The following is a 27,317-nucleotide window of genomic DNA, read 5'->3' as shown; positions in this document are numbered from 1 at the left end:
TACATATAGCTAAAGTATTACTTTGAACAACAAAGCCCGATGCCTGCAGAGGCCCACAGAAAGACTTCCTATTGAAAAAACAATGGAAGTTAAACAGTCTCTCAGCATCTTACTGCTGGCATCCCAACGCATCATTAGGTCTCCATGCTCAGTGGAAGCTGCACCCCTTATTTCACAAACCACATATAAGCATCAGTTCATAGACACATGCTAACCAGCTAAAACAGAAATTTCAAGAGACAAAAGTATATCATCATCAAATATGCTCACCCCATCAGGTTGCAAACAAGGTTCCCAAGTTGTTCAACGACCTCTTTTTTATTAGCACAACCATAAACAAGACTTAAAGCCTTGTTTTGAAGTTCTCTTAGATGAGAGTCCCCCCGCTTATCTATCAAAATGACTTCCAACGAAGAATCACTTGCATTAACAGATTTCAGTGATTCCAGTGATGGCATTCGACTACATTCCCTTGAGTCATTGCACATTGTCCATACATAAGGATTCATCCCCCAAAGTTGATAAAATCCATTCGGAATTTTGTCATGATAAGATAAGTAGCCATTTACCTGTTTTACATATATGTCACCACGATAGTAAGTACTAAAGAATGCACTGATTTTATATCAACAAATTGCACAGAATAAACTCTAGTTTCACAGACTGTCTTTCCCAAGAAAATGATGGCGCACAATAAACTCTAGTTTCACAGACCGTCTTTCCAAAAAAAATGATGGTATCACTGCTTAGAAGGATGGTAAACTTCCTAGAATTTGCTTAGAAATTCAAAATTCCGACAATGGATATGACTGGGAAATTAATTCTTGCATTGCATTGCTAACTTAAGAAAACTGCTGATGTGTCATGAACATAAATATATCAATAAATAATAATAACAATAACTAATAAGTACAACTAATAATTATGAAAGGACATATCTGTTAGCTGGGACCTGACTATTTATGAAAGGGCATCCTGCCTATTATTTATAGGGGGGCCTCATTTGTAACCTAAACTTATCAATTTTCACAAGAAACAGTACAATAAGGACTTACAAGCTCTATGGAAAACTTCCCAATAAAATTGGGATAACATTGAGAACTCGCGAGCTTTTCAACTTGCCAATGTTATCGGCCGAGTTATTGAGATTTTTCAAATTTAAAACACTCTCCTGACTGAGGACCAAGTCGCGTATAAGTTGGGAAAAGTCTAATTTTTCCACTCATTTTGCACTCTAACCTTTGCAATTCGTGCCTATGGAGTGAGGAGGTGTTTGTCACTGCCCAAGAAAAGATTTACCAGTTTTGTGGTGTGGATTTGGAGTTTTGTCCACTGCTCAACGTGAGAGTCTCATTGTGCCGATTTGCAGGTGCCAAGTATGAATTCTAATTTCTCTCTAGGTCTCCATAACAAAAATGGTTTTTTAAATCCGTCTATCAGTTTGTCTTTAGTTTGTTGTTTTGAAATTTGAATGAAATCATTGCAGACTTCATTTACCCTAGATTGTTTATCGTAGATTGTTTACATGTTTCAAAAATTCAAACCCTTGTTTAACGGATCTGAGTGTGTTCATTGTTAACTTCAATGAGTGAGAAGAGGCATTTAAAATTTAAAATTCACAATTACAATTATGTTTGCTTCTTATGTGATGGCCAATTTTTTTTTTCAAATTATTTTTTTGCCGTAGGTTCAAATTCAAGTGCAAAGTTTCAAACAAAATGTTGAGGCATTTGGACATTTTGTGGGAATATGGTGAACCTAATGTTGTACGCAGGGGGGGTCAATAGACAATATTTGACTTAAAAATTGTGTGGCAAGCATATATCAAGGGGTGTCAACTAATTAAAATTCCATCTGGGGCAAATTTCAAGGCAAAATATAGAACTTTGCCCAAATGCAACTCTAGAAATCATCTGGAAGGCCATTAAATCACTGCATGATAAAGATGATGCCAAAGACAACAGGGCAGCGGTAAAAAGTCAAATTGTAGGGGGAGGAGTGGGGGGAAGTGAGAGTGCTTCTTCAACATCACATTCCACATCCACATGGCCCAACCCCTCAGATATCTCATCTTTTTTTGTTCCTAGAACCACACTTGGAGCACGACCTGGGATCAAATCGACACTTAAAAAAGGGAAAAGGAAGAAGCTAACAAGTTGGTCAGCAAATGTCTTCTATGGAGTGATGTTCCTTTCAACATTGCCAAGACCAATCCATTCTTCCAAGCTACGTTTGATGTTGTTGCTATTGTTGGATAGGGGTACAAAGCTCATGCCTTTGCGGAGTTGAGAGGGCCTCTTACTTCAAAAAGAAAAGGTTGATTGCACTGCTAGACTGGAGGAGTTCACGATATCACGGGAACACACTAGATGCACAGTGATGTCAGATGGTTGGACTGACCAGAAGGGTAGGATCCTTCTTAACTTCTTGGTTGGTTGTCCCAAGGGGACAATGTTTATGAAATTTGTTGATGCATTTGCACAGATTAAAAATCCACACTTATTATGTGAGTTGTTGGACACCTTCATTCAAGAAGTAAGTTGACAAAATGTTGTTTAAGTTATAACGGACAACGCTGCAAATTATGTTGTTGCTAGCAAGTTGCTTATGGAGAGGTGTCCTAACTTGTTTTCGACACCTTGTGATACACATTTCATTGACTTCATGCTGGAGGATATAGGGAAGATTCCTTTTGTGAGGGATATTGTTGAATCATCCAAGAGCATAACAAAATTTATATATAATCATGCATTTGTGCTTAGCTTGATGAGAAGATTCACCAACAACAAAGAGTTGGTGTGTCCTGCCATTACACTATTTTTGCCACTAGTTTCATATCTCTCCAGTCTTTGTTGAATTCTATGTGGGATGTGAGGACCATGTTTCTTTCACAAGAGTAGTGTGCTTTATCTATTAGCCGCAAGCCGAAGGAAGAGGGCATATGCAGACTAGTTTCATATGATGAGAGATTTTGGGCAAGAGTGGAGGTGGTGTGTGCCATTTTGGAACTTTGGTAGGGGTTCTTCATGTTGAAGAAAGTGTAACTAGGTTCGGTCTTCATAATGACATGATCTTTGTAAACGATGTAATAAAAGGAAATAAATTATTTTTGTAATCTTGCTACATGGGTTTCATGAGCAAGAAAGTGTCACTAGGTGAAAGACTTCTTCTTGATGTCTTTAGGATTTATTTATATATATCAAAGAGTCATATCATGTGTATAGAAACTCTTCATGAGTTTATGTAAATGTGTACAAGTCTTCAAAGTTGTGTAACAACCCTCCAAGACCAAGATCAACACCTCAAAAGCAAAGTCTGCAAGCTATGCAACGAAGAAATCCTCATGTCGGCTCCAAAAATGAATTAAAAGGAAATTATTGAATAAATGGAAGTCATGTCGGCTTGGTTAAAATGACATGTCGGTTCATGGTTCACGTCAGCTCAAATAAATGACACTAACCACTATAAATACCCATGAAGGGTCAGCGCAAAACACACAAGGAAAAATCTCGCATATTTCTCTCTGAATTTTTTGGGTGACTAAGGAGCAGAAGATCCGCATTTTCGGTGGGATAGATCTAGGGTTCAGCTGCCTCCTCGGATGGGTATAAGGAGCAGCAGAACCTAGATTAATCTGATCTTGACATACCTGTGAGGATCTCGGATGAATGAAGTAGTGAAGATCTCAGTCGAAGGTGCAGTGTGGATGGATCTCGCATAGCAGTCCTGGCATGTAGATTTCAGATACATGGAGCAGACAGGACCTCGGTTGGATGGTTATCCTCGGCATAAGAATGTCTCCATAATCCTGGTAAGCCGCAGTATTAACATGATCAGTCTCGGATCCATAACCATCTTGGCATTCTCATGATGAAGATAATCCAAGTGATGTCTCTGTTATAGTCTCAGCATAATGCGAAGCAGTGACAAGGGTTACAAGCTATGATAAGGGTTTCAATGGTCTAAGATCCTACAGGTCACGGTGACATCACAGCAGCATATAGTTGTTATCCTACTCGGCATTCTCATGATCACAGGTGTAACACTTCTTGTTAACATTCCAGATAAGCGAAGTATTTGTTGACATATATCTCAGTAGTATACTTGTGTGAAGGTCTTGCAGTGTTGCAGCAATAGTGACCTTAACTGATGGTACATCAATGATGATCTTAGTAAAGGAGCAAGGATGATCTCAGTGAAGTTGCAGCAGCAGTAATAAGGATGACCTCAGCAGTGAACAAAGGAAGGGATTGATGATCTTGGTCTTGGAGAGGCAGAGTGTGTCAAGGGTCATGGTCTTGGTATTCGTCAATGGAATCTCTATAAGAAGAATTTTGCATGGGTTTTCCTCTCCAAGAGGGAGAGGTTTTGGCCCTGGCAGTAAGCCAAATATTTGTGTTCTTGTCTCTTTTGTTTTTGGTAGCAATTTGATGAAGTAAACACACACACTAATAATGAATGGAATATCAAGCTAAGATAAATTATTTAAGTACTTCACAAATTCTTATCATGTAAAGAAGAATCACTCGTAATTATGTATGCCCTAGATTTTTCAACACTTCAGTCGGTTGATGGAGACAAGCCCGCAATGGACTATTTATATGAGGCCATGGATAGGGCCAAAGGAGCCATTCAGGCCTATTACGAAGATAAGGGGGATGAGGGGTTTGAGAAACAACATTTGCTCTGGAGAGTGGTTGATGAGAGATGGAACAATACCCTCCATCGCCCCATTCATGTTGCAGGTATCTACCTCAACCCCGTATTTTCTTACTCTTGTGGTTTCAGATTTGATGCCAAGGTGATGGATGGATTCCTCACTTGTGTTGAGAGGATGGTGACATCTGAACAAGAACATGAACATATTTCTAAAGAAATGGAGATATATAGGATGGCAGGTGGTACATTTGGTTTTACCATGGCTATTAAGGATAGGAAGACCAAAATGCCAGGTAAACTTCCGTTTGTTTCAAATTTCATAATTAATTGCATCTTCATAATTCGCTTCAAGTTTAGAATTTCAATGTTTTAACTTGTTTATTATGTTTCTCTTATTTCTTTTAACTTGTAGATGCTTGGTAGACAAGCTATGGTAGCAGAGTACCCCGTCTCCAAAGGCTTGCCATTTGAGTGCTTAGCCAAACATGCAATTCCTCCGAATGCGAGCGCAACTAGAGTGTATTTGACAAAATACACACCAAAAAGCACAACAGGTAAAAAAAAATTGAATTAAATTTTTGAATTCATTATAAATTATAATTTATTATTTTTAATATTTAAATTTTCTAAGTACTAATTTACAATCTATGACCTTAATACAGGTTGGAGTCCCAATGCCTCAATGACATGGTCTACATCTACTACAATCTTCGATTGTGGGTGAGACAACTTCAGAAAAACTGATGTGGAAGCCATCTCATTGGACCATATTGACACCACTGTTGCATGGAGCGTTGAGACTGAGAGTCCTACCATGGACTCAGTCCCTGAATGGTTAAAGGTGGATCCGGAGGCACTAGAGCCGAAGGAGGTAGCAACTGCAGCGGAGAGAGAGGTAGAGGAGGAGGAGCAGAAATAGGTGGTGGGGCAGGAGGAGGTGACACCATCTAGGATGGGCAGCAGCAGAGAACAAAGGCGACCTCCTATTTTTGCTTCTTCCTCTAGAGTAAAAGGCAAAGCCATTCCCTATTCCTGTAAAAGGGAAAGAGGAGCTCAGTGACTAATTAGTTTATGACATCTAGATGATTGATGATGATGATATACAATTGTTATATTTTTTGTTGATATTTTGACTCTTGAGATTGAGTCAGGACTCGGGAATCAAGACTTAATTCATTGTTGATAAGCAATGTAGCACTAGACTTCCTATAAATCTTATATATTAGCTTTCTTTTCATATTTATGTGGCAATGAATTTATGTTGTGGATACTTTAAATGCTAAAAAAAAAATGAATATTTTTGTACTTTTTAATTTTTGTCGAGTTTTTGCCAATTTTTTCAATTTTCTCCAAACGTTAACGACTTTTTCAATTTCTGGACCCTGGACCCTTGCCTATTTATTCCCAAGGTTGACTTTTTCCATATTGATTACAACTGATAATTGATGATTATGAATGTATATCCCAATTCAGTGTTGTAACTATGTTTGAAGAAAAGATTGACATAATTTTTACATTGCCTTGCTTTGAAAAACTAAATACCTTCATCTTAAACACACAGAGAATTTTTTACTTTTCCCGATAAGAAGAAGACAATGACATTCCAGGACATTACAATAAAGTCAAAATCGATAAATAGCTTCATCGGAAGACTTTAAAGATATCTTGAAGGCAATGCTTCAAGAAAATCAAAAGTCAATATCAAAGATTTAGAAATAATTTGACGAAGTTATCTCAGATAAAACAAAGAAGTTTCTTGCTTAAAAGATCATGGTCATAAATTATTGGCACAAGTCAAGAAATCAAAGGCTAATAAACAGTCATTGGAAAACAACTTATCCAAACAAAAGCATCGAAGTCTTTAAATAAAAATGCCCAAGTTGAGGAGAAGGGAAAAAATACAGATCTCATTAATCCTATGACTCAAAAGGATGCCAATTCAATTGAAGTCAAAACATATGTGAATGTTGCAATACAGATGACGGAAATTCCAAGTGAAGATTATGTAATCAACACAGCAACATCAGTACGTAAAGTAAATCAAGAAATCGCCACAAGCATGATATGGGTAAATCAAGTCACACGAACTCCTTATCGACATCCCAATCATAAGTGCAGACGTCTCAATCAATCAATGTATCAATATCACTCACGACAAAAACAACTGACTTATGCTCCAAATAAGTCTCATGCTAACAATTCATTTTTGGCAGCCCATAAGTGCAAAGTTCCACAGAAGAATGAGTTGGGATGGTTAGATCATTTTTCAGTTCGACAATTTTGCTCAGCACTCAGAAGTTCATATCGTCTTGTATCATCGAAGATGACAGTTCCAAGAATTGGGAAAGATGCGAAGACATTACAAGACAAAAAAAGATATCAAGCCTTTTCATTAATATGCTTTGAGGACAAAGCATTTCTAAAGGGGAAGGCAATGTTATGAACATAAATATATCAATAAATAATAATAATTAGTAAGTATGACTAATAATTATGAAAGGACATGTCTGTTAGTTGGGACATGACTATTCATGAAAGGGCATCTTGCTAGTATTTATACAAGGCCCTCATTTATAACCGAAACATATCAATTTTCATATAATATTCAATATATTATGTTTTATCATCAATGGATCACTTTATATTCCAAGATTTTTGGATTATTTAACTGCAACCCAGGTTTGGCTATCACAAGATGAAATAATATTAATGCACAACAAATCATAAATAAATGCAGTTGAACTGAAAAAAAAAAAAAATAGAAGTGCATGTTTGCAAACTTATGCTACTAGTAAATAGACAATTTCAAACAATGTATCATTCGCGAATAATTGGACTGCATCAATGACCTGTCTTGACATACTACTCAGCTACTGTTATCTCAAAACATGAAAAGGTCAGAACACTCGCGAAATATCAAAACTTGATTAAAATTAATAGGAATAAAGAGACCATAATAAACCTCCAACATGAATTTCATTTGCTAAAAGTAGTATGGAGATGCTTTCTGATGGACTAATGAAGAATCTATTAACTCGTTATTTATCATCCAAAACAGAGTTTGCAAGATAACATTCAAATCTCATTTGAGTAGGAAACTCTTTCCATGTTTAGACAAACAAAAGAGAACAACCACTATCTACAAAATATTAGACTGCAAAGCAATGCTCTACCAATTTCCCAAGATGTGGGGATGCTTGGGGGGCATGTGGAGAAACACACCAAATTTCAGAGAGCACTATGGGGAACAAGGGGACATGAGGGTCCCTAGTTTATGCGATCCTATCTCTAAAATTATTAAAAAGAAGTACAAATTTGAAGGCCATAAAAACATAAAATGATAAATGATACGTCTACAAACTAATTGTCAATTGAAGTTCATCAATAACAATTCATCATTGTAAATTCAAATGAGAAATAGACTTAGGGGAGATAGGGTTTAGGGATTTTTTTTCCGAAATTTTTTGAAAACTTGAAGATTTCCCATGCATCTTGCTTTTGATGGGGGTGCCCCAGGGTTCCCCCCCACAAGCGAAACATCCCTCATTCTTGGCAAAATGTTTTGTTTCAATTTTCACAAATTGGGACGCACGGAAACATTTCGCAGCGTTTCCTGGGGATGTGCGGAATGCAGGAGCACATCCCCACATACTGCTGCCGAAAAGTGGTGTTTCAGTCGATGACTAATCAAGGCTAGAACCAATCAATTTAACAGACAGAATGCAAATTTATAAATCAGCTTCTACAGTATTTTTTTATTGGGTATATTATTTATAAGAACAAAATCCTATAATATCATATGAATGTTTTCACAAAAGGATCTTGTTTCCAGTACCAAAAGCTACTGCCTCAAAAGGATTGTTAGTAAATCTACCACTCATCATTATAGTTAGTGAACTTAGTCTCAACATGTCTAAAGTCGTCTAGAAATTCCGCACTTGTAAGTTGTAGGTCCTACCAAATAATAGCCCAAGGGGTTAGCTCAACTGGATGTCACCAATGTTGCTGAGCATTTGGCTCGTTCCATGCCAACAGGTGCCCTTTTTGAACCCCCCTTGGTGAGATGTGTTTGCTGCTCAAAGTCTCAATGAAGGAAAAGTTCGGCCATATAGCCGAAAGCCGAGGGGTGATTGTTGGACAAACAACCCAATGTCACCTCAACGGCCTTGCATCTAACTTTAAGGTCTCAAAAGGAATCTTAAAACTTAACAAGCGACTTCCTAGATGCCAAGCTAAGTCTAGGTCATTGGCAGAGAAGAACCTAGGCTTAGTTTGGCATTTAGAGAACCCTCCCTTACGTTTTAGGACCCTTTCCAATACCTTAAAGTGAGAGGCAAGGCCACTGAGGTGACAGTGGTTGGCTTGCCTAGCAATTGCCCCTTGGATTTCGCCCGTAGGACCAGACTTTTCCTTAACCGAGAGTTTGAGGAGCAACAAAATGCACTAGTTTGGACTGATGGATTTACTACAGACGCCAGCCATGAATGTGGTGTTGAGAAATCTAGAGGCAAGTAGATTAGATAATTTCCTTTACTTTGATAATTGCTTGTGATGTATTTTGAACTTAACTTTATTAGCTTCTTTCTTTCACTTATCATTATTATGTTTTTATGATCAAATAGCTACCAACCCATAAAGAACAATGAGACAAGAGGACACAAGATACAGGCTATCAGCCAACGCCAAAACCTCTCCTTTTGAGAGGAAAACCCACAAGAATTCTTCTCTTCTTATAGAACTTAAAATGACCAATTCCAAGACCTGTGACCCGTGACCAAAACCCTTCCAAGACCAAGTCAAGCCTCTCCTTGATGAGCTTCTCTTCCACAAAACAACTTTAGTCAAACTAGCCTTCCAACAGTTGCAACTTCTCCTTTGACCTCTTTTTCGGCCCTGCAATTTCGGCTACTACAGAAACCCTAGTTTTCGCACGTGTGGGAAAATATGGTGATTTTACCCTTCTCTCTCCTTCGCTTGAAGTTGTTCCTTCTCCTAGGTAATTCGGCTTGCAAAGGAACTTCTTTTGGAGGCAATTCTCGGCTTCCAAGTATGACTGCAATTTGGTACTTTGATGCAGCAATATGGATGTCCTAACTTCGCATGTGTGAGGAAAGAAGGCCCAAAACAATCCTTGATATACTTCGCTTCTCCTCTCTTCTTGTCTCCTCCTCCTTCGCTTGATATAAGACTTCTGCTTGCCTCTTGATTGAACTTCTTGTGATTTGAATTGATGATCCTCAAATGAGGCCGATACATATTACATCCTTATATATAGTCTTCCTTGGAGGTCGAATAGTTGTCCATGAGACCGACTTGATGTTGCTTGTCGGCCAACTTGTTCTTTGCATCATGACAAGGTCTTCAAGGGTCTTTGACTCTAATTTTTGACTCACGCCCAAAACGGTCTCCCATACATGACAATGACTCAATTGACTTGTTGACTCAAATACAAGCCCTAGAAGCACTCAATCGGCGCTTGACCTATAAATCAAATAATCTTGAGCATGAAACCCATGAGTTAAGAACAGTGTGGAAAAAGTCGCGATAAAGTCGGGATTTATTCCCCAAAATGCGATTTTTTCAAAAAAAGGATTAAATCGGCCGACTTTTTGCCGACTTTTTAAAAAATGAAAAAATCGGGAATAAATCGAATTAATCGGGAATAAATCGGGAGTCGATGGGAAAAAGTCGGCTAACTTAAAAAAATTCCGTCCGCGGGCATAAAAACCAGAATTCGTCGTTTAATTTTTTCATTGTGTTTTGGGCCTTGGCTTGTTCGCTGTGGAGGAGAAACGACTACGAGGGTTTCCAGTTCGAAGTGGGTGTGCACACTGCATTTGCTAGCCGCTGCCGTCAAGCTGACAAGGTAAGTGGGTCACGGGTGTGCATTTGCTAGCTGCTGCCGTCAAGCTGATTGTTTATACTATATAGTATATAGCTGTTACGTATGTAAAGTTTAAACTTTAAAGTTAGGATCATTGTTGAGGGTGATACGCATTTCATTTTGACACAATGCCTGAAGCCATCAAATGTGCTAACCATTGGGGGGACTGAAAGTCTGAAACAGAGGCAAAGCACCAAATTTTGGAGGCACAGCCGCACAACAACATTTTCTATAGCAGGCTCTTTTAAGTTTTATTCCAGCCTTCGTTTGAAGTTTGAACCATACTACAGGCCTGCTTGGCATAACCTGACCTTTTATTCCATAATGTTAATGGCAAAATGATGTTATTGCTAGACCTGAGATGATTGAAGTTCAGCTGAAGTGAAAATAATTTGCTAAGCCCCAACTCACGTGTAACAAACATGACTCTTATATGCAGCAGAATATTTAGAATACCTGGAATATTGTAATATCGGATGGTCTAACTTCACACTTCATGAACAATTAACTTGCTATTGATATGCTATTATGCATGTCCCCCCATATTCTATCTTGGCATTTGTAATGTAATTGCTGGAAATCAACACATTTATGGTAGCTTGTCACCATTTCTAGAATCTAGACTGCAGAATAGGTCACTCTGACTATACATCACATGACCAATTTAAATGTGAACAAGCGGAGCCCTTGTTGGATTTTTCTGGGCAGTCATGCTCAGGATCATTGTTGAAACTTGAGGGTGATACGCATTTCATTTTGACACAATGCCTGAAGCCATCAAATCAAAATGTGCTAACCATTGGGGGGACTGAAACAGAGGCAAAGCACCAAATTTTTAGGCACAACAACATTTTCTATAGCAGGCTCTTTTATTCCAGCCTTCGTTTAATATTTATGACTGTAATAAATTATTGTATAAATTATGACTGTAATAAATTATGACTGTAATAAATTATTTCACTGTACATACTACATACATTTATGATTTATTATTTAATATTTATTATTTTAATATTTACTAATTTGTTTCTAAATTCTGAGTGCAATACAAATTAGTAAATTACTAATTATAATTTTGCTGATTTGAATTTCTTTCCATTCTTTTTGTGCCCAGGTTTAAACTTTAAATTCCAGCTCAAAGTTTAAAACAAAATGCCGAGGGTTTTGGATTCTATGTGGGAGTTTGGTGAGCCTGATGTTATACCTGAAACTGGGACGGTCAATAGAATGTATTTGACTTGCAAATTGTGTGGAAAGCATATGTCAGGAGGCATCAACAGATTAAAATTCCATTTGGGGCAAATTCCAGGCCAAAATATTGAACTTTGCAAAGAGACAACTCCAGAAATCATCCGACGGGCCATTCAATCATTGATGGATAAAGAGGAAGGAAAAGACACCAGGGCAACACTAAGAAACCAAATTGCAGGGGGCTCAAGAGTGGGGGGAATTGAGAGTGGCAATGTTTCTACAGCAGCATCACCTTCCTCACCCATGGGTACATTGGGTAGTGGTACTCATCCTTCTATCTCATCTTTTTTTGTTCCTAGAACAGCAGCTGGTTCACAACCTGGGATTAGATCATCATTGAAAAAAAAGGAAAAGGCAGAAGCTGACAAGTTGGTCAGTAGGTGTCTTCTATGGAGCGATGTTCCCTTCAACATTGCCAAGACAAACCCATTCTACCAGCCTATGTTTGATGCTGTTGCTGTCGTTGGCCCGGGGTACAAAGCCCCCACCTTTGCAGAGTTGAGAGGGCCTCTTCTTCAAGATGAAAAGACTGAGTGCACTACTAGATTGGCAGAGTTTAGGGCATCATGGGAGCACACTGGATGCACAGTCATGTCAGATGGTTGGATTGATCAGAAGGGTAGGACCCTTCTTAACTTCTTGGTTAGTTGTCCCAAGGGGACAATGTTTATGAAATCTGTTGATGCATCTGACCACATTAAAGATGCACGTTTATTATGTGAGTTGTTGGACATCTTCATTCAGGAAGTAGGCCCAAGCAATGTTGTCCAAGTCATAACGGACAACGCTGCAAATTATGTTGCAGCTGGCAAGATGCTTATGGAGAGGTATCCTAACTTGTTTTGGACACCTTGCGCTGCTCATTGCATTGACTTGATGTTGGAGGATATAGGTAAAATTCCTACTGTGAGGGATATTGTTGAATCATCCAAGAGCATAACAAAATTTATTTATAATCATTCATCTGTGCTTAGCTTGATGAGAAAATGCACCAACAAAAAAGAGTTGGTGCGGCCTGCCATTACACGATTTGCCACTACTTTCATATCTCTTCAGTCTCTGTTGAATTCTATGTGGGAGGTGAAGAGCATGTTTCTCTCAGCGGAATGGCGTTCTTTATCTATTAGCCGCAAACCGGAGGGAGAGGGCATATGCAGACTAGTTTCATATGATCAGAGCTTTTGGGCAGGAGTAGAGGAGATGTGTGCCATTTCAGAACCTTTGGTAAAGGTTCTTCGGTTGGTTGATGGAGAGAAGCCCGCAATGGGCTACTTGTATGAGGCCATGGATAGGGCCAAAGAAGCCATCCGTGCTTATTATGCAGATAAGGGAGACGAGGGGTTGGAGAAACAACAGGTCATATGGGAGTGATTGATCAGCGATGGAACAATACCCTCCATCGCCCCATTCATGCTGCAGGTGTCTACCTCAACCCTGCATTTTCTTATGCTTGTGGTTTCAGATTTGATGCCGAGGTGATGGATGGATTCTTCACTTGTGTCGAGAGGATGGTGTCATCTAGGCGAGAACGTGAGGAGATTTCTAAAGAAATGGAGGTCTATAGGATGGCCACTGGCACATTTTGTTTTGACATGGCTATTCAGAATAGGACGACCAAAATGCCAGGTAAGTTTCAGTTTGTTTCAAATTTTCAAGTTTAGAATTTCAATGTTTTTTTTTATGTTTCTCATTTTTTTTTTAACTTGTAGATGCTTGGTGGACAAGCTATGGTGCCAGAGTACCAAATCTCCAAAAGCTTGCCATTCGAGTGCTCAGCCAAACATGCAGTTCCTCTGGGTGTGAGCGCAACTGGAGTGTATTTGACAAAATACACTCCAAAAAGCGCAACAGGTAAAAACTAAAAAGATTTCAAATTAAATTTTTTGAATTCATTTCATTAATTTTAATATTTAAATTTTCTAAGTACTAATTTACAATCTATGACCCTAATACAGATTGGAATCCAAACGCCTCAATGACATGGTATACATCTACTACAATCTTCGATTGTGGGTGAGACAGCTTCAGAAACCTACTGATGTGGAAGCCATCTCATTGGACAATATTGATACCACCGCTGCATGGAGAGTCGAGACTGAGAGGCCAATCTTGGACACGATCCCGGATTGGTTAGGTGTGGATCTAGAGGATGTAGCAGTTGCAGAGGAGGGAGAGCTAGAGATAGAGGAGGAGGAGGTGGAGCAACATCAGGGTCAGGAGGCAGTAGCAGAGCTGGATGAGGATGCTGAGGAGGAGGTGACACCATCTAGGGTGGGCAGCAGCAGCGGCAGCGTAGCACAGAGGCCACCTCTTCCATCAGCTTCTAGAGGACGATTGAGTCCATTTCCTTTTGTATCCTCAGGGGCAGGGTCTTCTTCCTCTAGAGGAAAAGGCAAAGCCATTCCCTATTCCCGTAAAAGGGGAAGAGGATCTCAGTGACTGATTAGTGATTACTTGATGACTTTTAGATGACTCATGATGTACATTTATTATATTTTTTGTTGATATTTTGACTCTTGAGAGTTGAAACTCAGACAGGACTCAAAATTCAGGAGTGGATTCACTATTTTGATATGTGATGCAGCACTAGACTTCATATACATATTATATATTAGCTTTCTTTACATGTTTATGTGGAAATGCATTTATTTGATGTTGTGGATACTCTAGATGTTAAAAAAAATTAAAAAAAATGAATAATTTTGTGTTTTTTTAATTTTGCCGACTTTTTGCCGACTTTTTCAAAAAACTCCCGACTTTGCCGACTTTTTCAACTTTTGGACCCTTGCCGAATTAATCCCGACAGCGACTTTTTCCACATTGGTTAAGAATAACAATAATAAATTTATTTTTCTCTTTACAACAAATGCATAAAATCATGTTTACATGTGTCACTATGAAGACCAAACCTAGTTACATATTTCAACATGGGGAAGCGTCCCTTAAGTTTCTCCACAAGATTTTCCATGGACCAAAAAAATAGTCCTACCAACTAATTTATAAACCATAACTAACGTTAAACATAGGAATTGGGGCACTGAATTTACAAATCATTTTCAGATGTGATGTAAACAAATAAATCCTTTTAAGTTATGTCTTCTCGTCATGACTTTCTACAAAGTATGGACCACCAAGAGGCTGTAGATTTGCACAAATTCAAATGCCAGAAAAAAGGGTTTGGAGTAACGTAGCCTAAATCCAATCAGCAATATTGGTTAAGGTTACCAATTAACAGACAAATTGGCAGAGAAGTGTTTACATTAGTTAATTTTGACAGCAGTGCTTGCTCAAGTATGATAAAGCCCCAAAGTCAGATGCCATCCATGGGCACATACCCAGCTGTTACAAGCAATAATATCACAGAGGCCAGCCACACAACCATATGATGCATATTCACATGGAGGACCTGGACATGCATATGTTGGACAACAAATTGCATATTGTGAACAACCAAAAACTCTTCACAACTTGAGCCCTCAGTAAGGACTAGGCAGCTGCTTCAGAGCATTCAATACCCTTTTATAACTGCAGATATTGATAACCAATGTCAGATGGTTCAGGATCGAGTTCGAGTTTGACAATGATTAAATTTGATTCAAATTCAAATTTTCTAATAAAGTTTGAATGAGGTTCGCCATTAAATTCGAGTATAGCAGTTGACAAATATATATATATATAGTTAAAAAATATTTTAAAAATTAACTTATTCAACGAGTTAACTTGTAAATTTCTTAATTCAAATATTTTTTAACTATATAAGAATATATTTATTAAATATTATATTCATTTTATAAAATAATATTTAAATATATATTAGAATATTTAACTTTTATAATAAATATTTATACTTATATAATATAACATACATATCTAATAATATTTATACTTATATAATATAGCATATATATCTAATTAATTAGAGACTTCAATAATAACAAAGGTAAAAGGTAATGTGTTGTAAGGCATCTTTTGGAGGGCCGAGAGGTCAGAGTTAATGTTGAAGTGTGGCTACATTGTTTGAGTAACCAGCGCAGTGAATTGGGGAAGGTTTATACCTTTTTTCAGGAGTTGTACATGCCATGACTAGGGCTGACCTGTGTGTGCTACAGGAGCCCTAATATAGGGCCATATACCTTAACGATTGTGCTCAGAACCTTGATGATTACAGGGTTGTAGAAGACGTCTTGTAAAGATATATTCTTGTCTTTCCAAGTTGATGAATGCTAGGGATTGGTAGGTCTGGTTTTGGACAGGTCTGAAGTAGCCTGTGTATAGAGAATTGGAGGATTGTTAGCGGCTGTTTGGAAGCCCTAAGTGCAAAGGAAAAAGGCAGATTTGTCACTGTGTGTGGGCAGTCTTATGGAGCTCTAAGTATTGACTTTTGGAGGAGCCAAAGGGCAGTCAAGAGGGTTGATGTGTTGTGCCCTAGTTCAGTGATTAACAGTGAGTCAAATCAGAGATAAGAGGGCAACCTCCAAGCCGTAAGTCTCGTCTTCTTTGGAACAACAGAGAAGCAGAAGTGGGCAATGGTGAAGTCCCTATGTGCTGGTGTCCTTGTGAAGTAAAGGTGCAGCTAGTGGGCAATTTTGTGTTAACCAAAGTTCAGTCACTCTTGGAGCAACACGAGGGTTGATAGTGACAGATTGTTGAGCTAGAGAAGACCGCTTTCTGAGGGAACAGAAGTTGCGTGATCAACAAAAGGGAAGGCAAAGCACCCGCTAGAAATGTTCAAGGTACGTGGACTAAAAGGACTATGGATGCACAACATCAGCAAGTAGGTCAAGTGTACTTTGTTCAGGAACAAATTGGTACTCATAGTTGTTGTCTTGTATCAAGGGCTATGATCCCTAGTACAGGAGCCCTAAGATTGCTGTATTAAAGTTTGTAATATAACAAGTGTTGGGTTAAAATTTGTCTTGTGTACTAGTTGATTCAATGCTATTTGTTATTCCGCTATGCAAAGTAGAAGCGTTGTGGCATTTGAGTGTGTTTGTGATCATGATATTAGACTCAAATCTTATATTCTTGAGTGTCGTGGAAAAATCAACACTATCACAAAAATGCTTTGTTGTCACAATAGTCTTCAAAGGTCATACGCTGCCACAAACCAAACCCTAGAGGGGTTCCGCTTCTTAGATGGAGGTTTGTTGCTATTTTGTTGCTCCACAAAAGCTTCAAACTACCTTGTTGCCCTAGACTTTAGCCATATAAATCTCAGAATAGATGAAAGGTGCCACAACGAGTGTATGCTCAACTGTCTCCTTGCCAACCATGGCCCCTTCAACTACTTTTTCATCTTTTGCCTTGACCCTCCTCATCATCCTTGCATAATTCCACTGAATTCCCACTGATTTGTGCATGTCAGTTCACCGAACTCCCAAAAGGAGAGGGGCGTTTGAATGTCATGTCCAAATGATTGGTACGCCCTCCAATTTGCTGCCAATAACTCCACATCAGCTGCAATCATGTCTTGTCATCTTAATGCATTATCCATAACTTTGGGCATAGAGGATTTGTGGTATAATTGATAATGGTCTTGATTCTCAATTGTGGTATGAATCAACTATTCCCCCACATCAATCATCAGCTAAGTCACTTGACACGGGGATTCGGGACACCTAGGATTCGAGATTCGTGGTGTCGGATTCGAACACGCTGACCCCCCGGAACAGGACACGTTAGGATTCATTCTATATTATTTTATTAAAAATATATATATATATATATATAAAAACTAAATATATATATATATATTAAAAATTAGATATTTCTTACACAAATTTTAATTAATGATACAAATTTATTGATTTCAAACATAGATCTTCATCTATAGCTATTAGCATGCATAGTACATACAAAATTCAAATAAATGTCAGTGGTACTAGTCACATAAATGATAAATCTATTAAAAATTTAAATCATGATTCATAATTCATAAATGAAAGACAACTTACAACTACAAGATAGTAAGATAAACACACTGACAACTGTAGTTTTCTCATTAAGTCATCAAATCAAAATGTGTTACATAGGTAGTGTTGGTGCAATGCCAATGGCAAATAGAAATAGAAAATATAAAACAACTACAGGTATACAAACCTCAAGGCATCAATCAGCATCAAAATCAGCATCACTGTCCCCATCATCATGGTCCCCACTGCTCTCCTCTGCATCCTCCTCCTCCCCTGTATCCATAGTCGCCTCTGCATCTGCTGGTATGGAGGTTGACCCCTCTAAGTCATCAAATCTAACAGGCTCTAACACTAGATCATTGAGATCCATGTTGGCCAATGCCAACTCAACAGTGGTGTCCAAACCCATATCATCAGGAACAGTGTTACTTGGGAGCGGGAGCGGGAGCGAAAACGAGAGCGGGAGCGACATATTCAAAAGCTCTTGGTTTGGTGCTCTTGATTAAATACGAGTTCCATACCCTAATACATGACAAAATTCAATGGAAATATTGCAATCCCCCAATCCTAAAATCCTGAAAAACTGATAAGTCTGCTGGATTTTGAATGAAATCTAAAATTCCACTTTCTCCATATGAAATTCAATGAGGCCGGAAACACTCTCAAACATCCTGAGTCATTTCATGGTAATGTTAAAAATTTATTTAAAAGTGACAATTAAGGAGAATGTCACTTTTACTTTAAGAATTTAACATTACCATGAATAGCATATCAATACTAGGGCCTAGACTTGATCATGAAGCTGCCAAAATGCTCTACTCCTTACTGCAACAGCACAAATCACTTGCCAAATGAAAATATTAATGAGCAAACACGCTCTTTTCATACCTGCGCTGAGCTTAGCGAGTCCTGGAAACAGGACACGATTCCCAAAATCGCGACATGCTTTTGAAAATCATGACACGACCTCAGATTCGACATGTCGGAAAAGGACACAACGTGTCATATGATTTGGACACGAATCCGGACCGAATCGTGTCGGATTCGTTGGATTCGGGATTCGTAGGGGGTTTAGGATGAATCCGGTTACTTAGATCATCAGTTGTTGCATGATTGCATCCTAATTACTTCATTCAAGGTCACTGCCATGTTGTTTGATTTTAACATTTCTTTGGATCCCATTTCTTAGCTTTTTATTATGGTATTGTCATCACTTGGCTTAAGGGCCACAGCTGACCATGATCATGGCTCTGATACAACTGTAATATTCCTAATGGGAAATATTAAGTGATAACAGCAAATAAAGCATAAACATGTAACCATAAAACTAACACACCAAAATAATGACAAATTGTACCAAGAGTTGAGCCATTTTATTAACTGAGAAAACAAGGTACATATAAATGAAGAATAGGAACCTGGGCTTGCTACAACAAGCTAGTCAAGTCCCAGGTGAAAATGAAGTTGCCCAAGTGCTAGAAACTGCTCTCCCCAAGTCTTTGCGTTGGCCCAGTAAATTCTACTACTGCTGGCTGAAATGGAATTGGTGTTTCAGGCCTCTAAACTGCACAGAAAATTCTAGGAAATTAACTGGGGCCTCCTCACAAGGAACCCAAAATAACCCCGAAAAATCTCACGGACCCAAGTGGTGGAAATGGCCCTCGAGTGAACTACGTCCTTCTCCAATAGTTTAAACTTCATGTTGTTGGCTGCTGACTAGAACACTAATTTCTGCCAGAAATACTGCCCCACAAATTCTACGAAATTAACCTCAGACTCCTCTCAACAAACCCACAAAAACCCAGAAAGGGTTTGGATTGAATCCACCAACCCCTGGTGACCCCTAACAAGTGCAAATCGCCAAATCTGGCCAAAAAAATGCCCCGCAGTTTGATTTTATAGTATTATGCCCAAATCTACCACTAGCTAAATTATCTCTTGAGCTTTACCTCTAATCTTCGGCCCTTATCTCTCCATGATTATTCTTCCCCCTCTTTCCAATGTTTCACCGAGTTTCCAGGATGGGGAAACGCAAGAGCGGGGATATGCACAAGGGGGGCGTATATAAGCAACCCCAAAATTTTTCCAATGTTTCACCGAGTTTCCAGGATGGGGAAACGCGGGAGCGGGGATACGCACAAGGGGGGCGTATATAAGCAACCCCAAAATTTAGGGAAATTTCGGGGAGACAGGGGGATGTCATAGTCATAAAAATTATAAAAATATAAATTATTAAAAATTTAATATATATTCCCGGATGCGGGTGATTGACAGCCGAGGGAAATTGTTCAGGACGGCGCTGATGGGCAAGTGGCAGCCCACTGGTGCCATCTGTACTAGCCGTAAACCTGCATTAAAACATCGCACAAACGCCATCAAGGTGGTAGTTATTGTGTTTCATCTGCTCCAAGACTTATACGAGATGGTCTCGCGCATTCTCCTCGTTCTGGCTTTCACTCTGTGCGCCCTCAACTGGGTTTCGGATGTTGCTGTTGGCAATCCTTTGACGGTCGCCCATGTCCTCATTCTAGGTTTGGTTCAGGTCTGCTGTTCATGGTCTGTGCATTCTCTCTCACTCCCTGTGCGTCGCTCTGGCCATTGCTGGTCCTCACCCTGCTACGCGACGGTCTCTGGTCTCCTTATTGCTCCGGCACAAGCTTTCCTCCGGCCTTCCTCTGCGCGTTTGTCCCTCACTAGCCTGCCAGACTCCGCTTTTACATTTCCTTTCACTGTGGGTAAGCCCCTCATTCGCCTTCAAGCTTCTCCAGCGCAGCCACTTTGTCCTGCTCACTTCGCTATGCCTCGCGAACGACCTCGTATGGGCTATAGAAGAGGTAGTGCCCGGGGACGAGCCACTCGACGGCGCTCTCCAACCTCGTCGGATCCCACCTCGGAGGCCTCAGACTTCAGCAGCTTTAGAACTCCGGTCACCCGCGGCAGCAGAGGCAGAGGCATTGGGCTTGACAGAATTTAGGTTGGCGAGCACCACTCTCAGTCGCACTCAGCCCGTTTCCGGATTCCTTGCTCATTGGGTAATGCTACCTTTATTGTTTCTGTCGCCATTGAACTAGTTGAGAATGCTGTGGGTTCTGAAGACGCTCTCCAGGCAGCTCCTCCGGCGAATAGCAGGGAGAATCCAAGCAATCTCCAGCAAATGAGCCTCGAAAGACCGACAGCAAGTCATACTGTTAACAAAGGACCAGAAGCGCCCTCAGGTGACATTCCTTCGACTTCAGCTGCTCATCCTTCGGTCTCAATTGACTCTGATCAATATGGGTGTCGTATTGTCGAAGAAGATCCTATGACCTCCAATGAAGACTGAACGTGCTCGCGCTCCTGAATCTCCAAGCCTTTCTACGAATATTCAAGGTTTTTTGGCATGCATACTTCTCAATTTTGTAAAGGGTCACTTCAACAGGGAGGTCTATTCCAATGACCAGCATATGTTCTTGTCTTTGTTTTGGTTGGAAAATGCCCATAGCTGGCAAAGCATAAGTAGGTCCTGTAACTACGCTCTAGTGTCAGGTCTTGTGTTATCTATGATCATGGTAAGCGTCCATCTTTTAATTACTGTCTGGGCTAGTGGTCGGCTGGATTACAAACCAGCAGGTTTCATGTTCAACGGGTCAAGCAAGTTTTGCTAGAATGCCCTCTTTGTGGCTAGAACTTTCAAGGCTTTGGCCTTGTTGTACTCTCTTTTTGTACTAATATAGAAGTAGACTAATTTAGAAAAAAAAAAGTAATATATATATATATATATATATATACAAAATATATATATATATAACAAAATATATATATATATATATATATATATATATATATATATATATATAACTCAATAGAAAATCTTAATAATTATGAAATGTACATCTAAAGACTAAATATGAACATCATTAATTATTAGACTATTATCATTTATGAACTATCATTTGACATTTTTGCATTGTAAATCTAAAAGTAAATTACTAAATTGAATCCATCATTTGACATTATGCAATGTTCCTTTTATATTCATCATTTGGCATGATGCAAAGTACATCTAAATTAAATTAATAAATTCATCATTTGACAATTGAAATTATGCAATGCGCATCAAATTTTCAAAAACGATAAAAAGTAAATTCATCATATGACAATGACATTGACATTATGTTGAAGTCTAAAATAGCCATAGAATACTAAACTAAAAGTAAACATAGAAAGCACTGAGCAGTGAAATACTAGTAAATTTCTCAAAAAGTACTAAATAATATTAATAAATACTAAGTCTTAAGTTTTAATATACGTTTTTTATTTTTGTTATTGTTTTTATTTTATCTTTTAAGTTTTAAATTTTAATATTATTTTATTTATTTTATTTTTTTAAATTAGTTTTAACAAGTTTTAAGTTTTAATATAGTTTCATTTTTTCAATTTTTTCATATATTTAAATTTATATCTTTTTATGTTTTATAAAAATTATTAGACAAAAAAATGTTTGGGGGGGGTGGGGGCGCATATGTGTCCCCCCAACATCCCCCCATCCCCCCTGCAAAGGAGTTGCATTTTGTCGCCAGAAAAACGTCCCTTGGAGTTTCCCCAAAAAGGAGACATGGGGGAAATGTTTCCCCCGGAGTTTCCCCGTCCCCGGAGCATTGGGGAGCGTCGGGGTGCATCCGCATGGAACACTGTCTTTTTCCCTTACGCACTTCCAAATGAAGAGAATTTCGTCCCACGGATTTGTTGCTCTCTATCCCTGCAAAATCACCACAAAATTCCCGGCTCCGACTAGGAAAATCCTCTTGCAAATAACCTAGACTCCAACTCGCTGTATGTTGGACCACAATGAATAACTTGAATTGCCTCTACGCCCAGAAAATAAGCAAAGCTGGAAACATTGCTGTCAATGAAGCTCTATGAAAGCCCAACAATGGACTCTCCGAATTCCCAACTAGGGAGGCACTCGAAGTCCTCCGAAGATGGTGTGGAATCTCCCCTGGAATTCATGTGCTAAACAGCACTCTACCCTTGCGCTAAACAGCTCCAAGAGAAGATGAAGTGTGAAGTATAATAATCAAAAGATGATCCACAAAATGAGTCCCTCCCCCCTTTTATATTTTCTCTCCATCCTTCTAGACTCCTTTTAATATTATTTTATTGGTGGGGTCATTTTCCACAAAGTTATTTTTTCCACCATTTTAATAAAATAATAATTTGCCACCAATCTGCAATAAAATAGTACTTGTCACCGTTCTCCAAAATATTAGTTGCCCCTTTTAATTAATATTACCAAAATTGGGCAAAATTCCCATACTCACAAACTTGAGGATATTACACAAAATACCCCTGGTTCTCTCTCCCTAAGGCTGCATCCCATTTGGATGTGATCTTCTGCAGCAGCGTCTTCACCTGAGGCTACAGACGGCATTTCCTGCAGCTGTGTAGGGTATTTGGCACCATTTGGGCAGCGAAGTTATTCTCTGAGCCAGCAGCCCTATTCTCAAGTACTTATACTTGCCTGTGGCAGCAGAAGAAATTTGAGGCCTATTTGTGATAACAGTTCACCTTTGTAACACTGACTGAGGCAGTTCTGTGGCAATGCCCTAATCTGTGGCACAAACTCTAGTAGCATTGGAGGCTCTGTTGGTGGCAGTGGACCCTTCTGGGGGCCACTTTGTGACAGCAGATCCTGGCTGAGGTGGTTCTTTAGGGGAGCGGCACCAGCCTGAAGGTCACAACTGGGAAAACGCAGTTATTTCTGAGGTTTGGATAAGGATGGCGGTTCTATTTGGGGGAATCACGGTGACAGTAAAACCCTCTTGAAGTCCGGTTTGAGCAAGCAGAGGATTGTTTGATAGCGAAGTGCTGTTTCGGCAGCAGCGGCTCACCTTGTGACCCTTTTCCTAAGGAATCTGTGGCAGCGCATCGAGACTGAAGCTTGATCTGGGCATCGGATCACCTCTGTGCAGGTCTGTGGCATCAAAGAGACAGCAGGAGGCAGAAATTACTAAGGCTGGTTGCAAGGTCAGATTAAGGGTATTAGGACAGTAGGGTTTTGTTGATGCAATAGCAATTGTTGTGTATTTAAACTGTAGTGTGAAATTGGGAAGACTGTGGATCTAAACTCATTATGTACTGCTGAATTGGCTTCATGTGAATGACCTGTTGAATACTAGCTACACTATCTTATTTCATTCAATATTGTCTCTGGTTGCAAAGATTGAAAGAATATTGTGATACTAGCTAGAATACAAATCTTGTCATGTGTTCTTTTCAAACCCTAAGGGTAAACTTTCCCTAATGGATATTAGGGCAAGCTTCTTAATATATAATTCCAACAAAATCTAATCAGATTTTAAGTTCAGATCGACACTGACTCTGTCAAGTGAGCCTATTATGAAACATCAAATTTTGTTTGGCTGAGCTATATACTCTATTTTTTTATTTAAGACATTACTAAATATACCCTCAGTCTTATCTAATATGCCAGAAAAAAGCACAGCATTCAGAACCATTTCTCACTGGAAAATATATTTGAATAAAATTCTGTATTGACTCTGATGATATATAAGTCGGCCAATTTGGGCTGCCTGTTAAATTATAGTCTCCTAATTGCAGAATTTGCAGCTGCACACTGCATTCTGGTAAGGGCTCCTGTGACATATTTTCCGTAAACTTGACTGGCTTTCTGATTCTGGGTCCCTAAATGGACCTGAGAAGTTGATTTACTGAAACTGTGATCTTTCATTTAATTGAAATCACCATAACAAAAATATTTATCGATCAGTATAGTAGTAAGGACCAGTGTGCATAAATTGGGTTACATCCTCAGAACTTCGTGTCCCTGTAAATACAACCGAATGTAATTTATATTGGGCAAGTGGTGAAACTGCAGCCCACTTTAATCAATTTCATCTTAACAAAGGGCCTCCCTGCCTGAACGTGTATCTTGAAGAGTTTAAGATCCAATTTTCACACGTGGAAAAACTAGTATAAGCTCTTATTTAAATTTTACGGTTTTACACAGCATTTCATGAACATAATATGTTAAGTTTAATAACAAAAAAGATTTACTAGCGCATATATTTTTTCGTGCCGCTGCATCCGAGTCATCTTCAGAAGTTTACTAAACTTTATTTTTTTCTTCTGATAGAATTATTTATCTTTGATTATTTTAAGCTACTCGTCTGTAAGTAGTATCTATTATACACCATGGAAATTAATTCAATTTCCAGCATTTTAAGGAGTTTATATTTTGGTAATAGTTAATTGATTTTAGTTATCGCAATAAGTCAAAATAACAAATTGATTAGAAAGTCTCTTAAAATTTCCCTTGATGCCAATTCTCGGTCATCTTCATTCAGATGAACTAATTTTTCTTAATTTAGAAACGCTCCATGAAATACCTTTTAAGAAACCATTGTTTCACTTCGATTAATTCAATATATTGGCTTGTAATAAGTGACCCTAATCCTGATTACATTCGCTGCGGTGGTTCAGGATCGCTTACACCTCCTGGAATTAATTTCAGCATTTTATTTACTTTATAATCTGTTAATAAATTTAACATCAGTTATCCAAGGCAGTATAATTCAAAATTAGAAATTTGATTGGGAAGTCCGTATCGCTTCATCTTAAGGCCAAATCCCGGTGATCTTCATCGGAACGAACTGAATCCTTCTCGATCTTGTAACACTAAGATAAATTTAGTAACGTCCAAAGTAGGTCAATGGAACGAGGATAAAGGAAAGACACAATTATCGGGGTATTTAACAAGTGTCAAATTTACAGTCATGCATGCGCAAAGTTTATTAAAATTTTGGTTCATTTTACAGCTAGGCTATTTGTCCGCAATGACATTGATCCTGCAAACCCCTTAATTCTGAACTTGAAAGCCTGGAAATATATGCCCGCGTCGAGTCCGCTAATTTAATTTAACACGGCAAAAGTTTGTAAGATATGCATACCTCAGGACAAAACAGCCGGAGCTAAGAAGAATGATGAAAAGTTCAGCTCAATGAAGCTTTCCCAGCTTTCTTGCAACACTTACCCAGAATCGATGACACAAGGCCTCAATGTGCTTCCGTGCAGATCCACCGCCGGACCCGGCAAGGGGCTCGTCGCAATGCGTGGCGAGGAGATGAGGATCATCCGCGCAAGAGGCCTCCGCCGAAACCCTCAGGGCGAGTGCCAGCTGCAAATGGTAGCTCTCTTCAGTCTGCTGCGCCCAGTTCTTCCCCCTCGCCGAGGACGAGTTCGAGGAGGAGGAGCTCGACGACCCTCCGCCTCCGCTTCCCCCTCCGCCCTCTGCCTGCTTTTGCTGCAGCATCATTAACCTGGCCCCTCCCCCCTCCACATTGTGCTTCCATCCATCCTCGTACAAGGCGTTGAAAAAAGCAGAGTCACTGGCATTAAGAGAAATACTGGGCGAGAGAGTGGGCAGGGGATAATCACTCGACAGGGAGCTCTCTGCAAAGCTGCTTCCGCTGGATTGCCTCTGAAGGCCGCTGTAGTTGTTATTATTGTTGTTGGTGGTGGAGGAGGAAGAGGCCCCGAGACCCCGCGCGCCGTAACTGTTGCCTCCCATCGGCGGCCATATGCCCCCTATTCCCCGTCCCCCAGCGGGTTGAGCGACGTCCAGAAGTGGAGACCCCCAGTCCTGAGAAGGGCGTGGCTGCTGCCACTGCTGCTGCTGCCTGTCTTGGACATCGATATTGACGTTGTTGTTATTGGTATCAGGGCATGGATCGAACCCCAGACGGTCGGGCAAGGAATAGTGGTGGCGATGTATGTGATATACGTAATTGGAATGATGGTCCGGCTCGACAGGGTCTGCTGATTGGCTTAAGAGCATGTAGTTGGATCTGCGGGCAGGCATTTCTGTATTCCTTTAATTATGCGATTCTATCGCAGCATCTTCCTCCTCCCCCTATTTCTATTCTTCGTTCAGCTGAAGCCCTCTGGCGCCCCCAATTTGGTAGATGAAATCGAAAAAACCACGAAAACAATAATCACGTCCTTGGCCACCGCCTGCTGAGACTCCCACTTTCTCTGACCAGAAAAGCATGCATTCCATTCACTTTGACAACAGGCATAGGAAGCTGCCTCTGCTGCTGCTGCTCCTGCTCCTGCTCCTGCTCCTTTTTCTTTTTCTTCTTGTCTCCGTCTTTGTTCTGCCCTCCATCTTTACCATCTAAAACACGAAACACTGTTTGTTTGTGGCAGCCAATGTGAACGAATACCAGATACGACCCGATGGTTTTATCCGTCATTCAGTGAGTCACTCACACAGTCCTTTCACCCGCCTACGCCCCCTTCGCCTTCATCCTCACGCTTTACGTTCGCTGCCACCGTCCGTCTATTACTTCCCGCAGTTCTCGTGTGGGCCCCTGCGAAAGGAAGCCAGCGTGGCTTCTAAGAAATATTTCATTGGCTGATGACGCCGTACTGTAACTATGTTTTCATACATGGATTTCCGCTTATTATTATTGGTGTTGGAGTTGATGACGCACCAACGTGGGAGCGAGTCATGTGAAAACCCCTCATCTGATCTGGCTATGCAATTCATTTGTTATTACACTAGTCGTGACGTGGTTATCCAGTGTGTGAACAAATGGGACGTTATTAAT

The 27,317-nt window shown here is 39.6% G+C and overlaps 2 protein-coding genes across 2 annotated transcripts in view; one reads left to right on the top strand and one right to left on the bottom strand.

Moving 5' to 3' along the window:
- Nucleotides 1–26,566, bottom strand: part of LOC149191916 (serine/threonine-protein kinase CTR1-like) — a 294,581-nt gene extending 268,015 nt beyond the window's left edge. The window contains exons 1-3 of the mRNA XM_089404411.1: nucleotides 25,739–26,566; nucleotides 271–569; nucleotides 22–166 (exon numbers count right to left, since the gene is read on the bottom strand). Of these exons, the coding sequence (XP_089260537.1) occupies nucleotides 22–166; nucleotides 271–569; nucleotides 25,739–26,566 (1,272 nt within the window). The remainder of the gene's footprint in view (nucleotides 1–21; nucleotides 167–270; nucleotides 570–25,738) is intronic.
- Nucleotides 10,212–12,921, top strand: LOC149191917 (uncharacterized). Its single transcript, XM_089406164.1, has 3 exons — nucleotides 10,212–10,525; nucleotides 11,658–12,413; nucleotides 12,851–12,921. The coding sequence occupies exons 2-3, from the start codon at nucleotides 11,696–11,698 to the stop codon at nucleotides 12,919–12,921; spliced, it is 789 nt and encodes a 262-aa protein (XP_089262290.1). The 5' UTR covers nucleotides 10,212–10,525; nucleotides 11,658–11,695.
- Nucleotides 26,567–27,317: the final 751 nt, after the last annotated feature.

The sequence above is a fragment of the Pinus tabuliformis genome, chromosome 2_2 (assembly GCF_031772625.1).
Source record: "Pinus tabuliformis cultivar Carrire ecotype Pingquan chromosome 2_2, CPIR1, whole genome shotgun sequence".
Classification (NCBI taxonomy): Eukaryota; Viridiplantae; Streptophyta; class Pinopsida; order Pinales; family Pinaceae; genus Pinus; species Pinus tabuliformis.
This window is presented reverse-complemented; position numbering and strand designations above follow the sequence as displayed.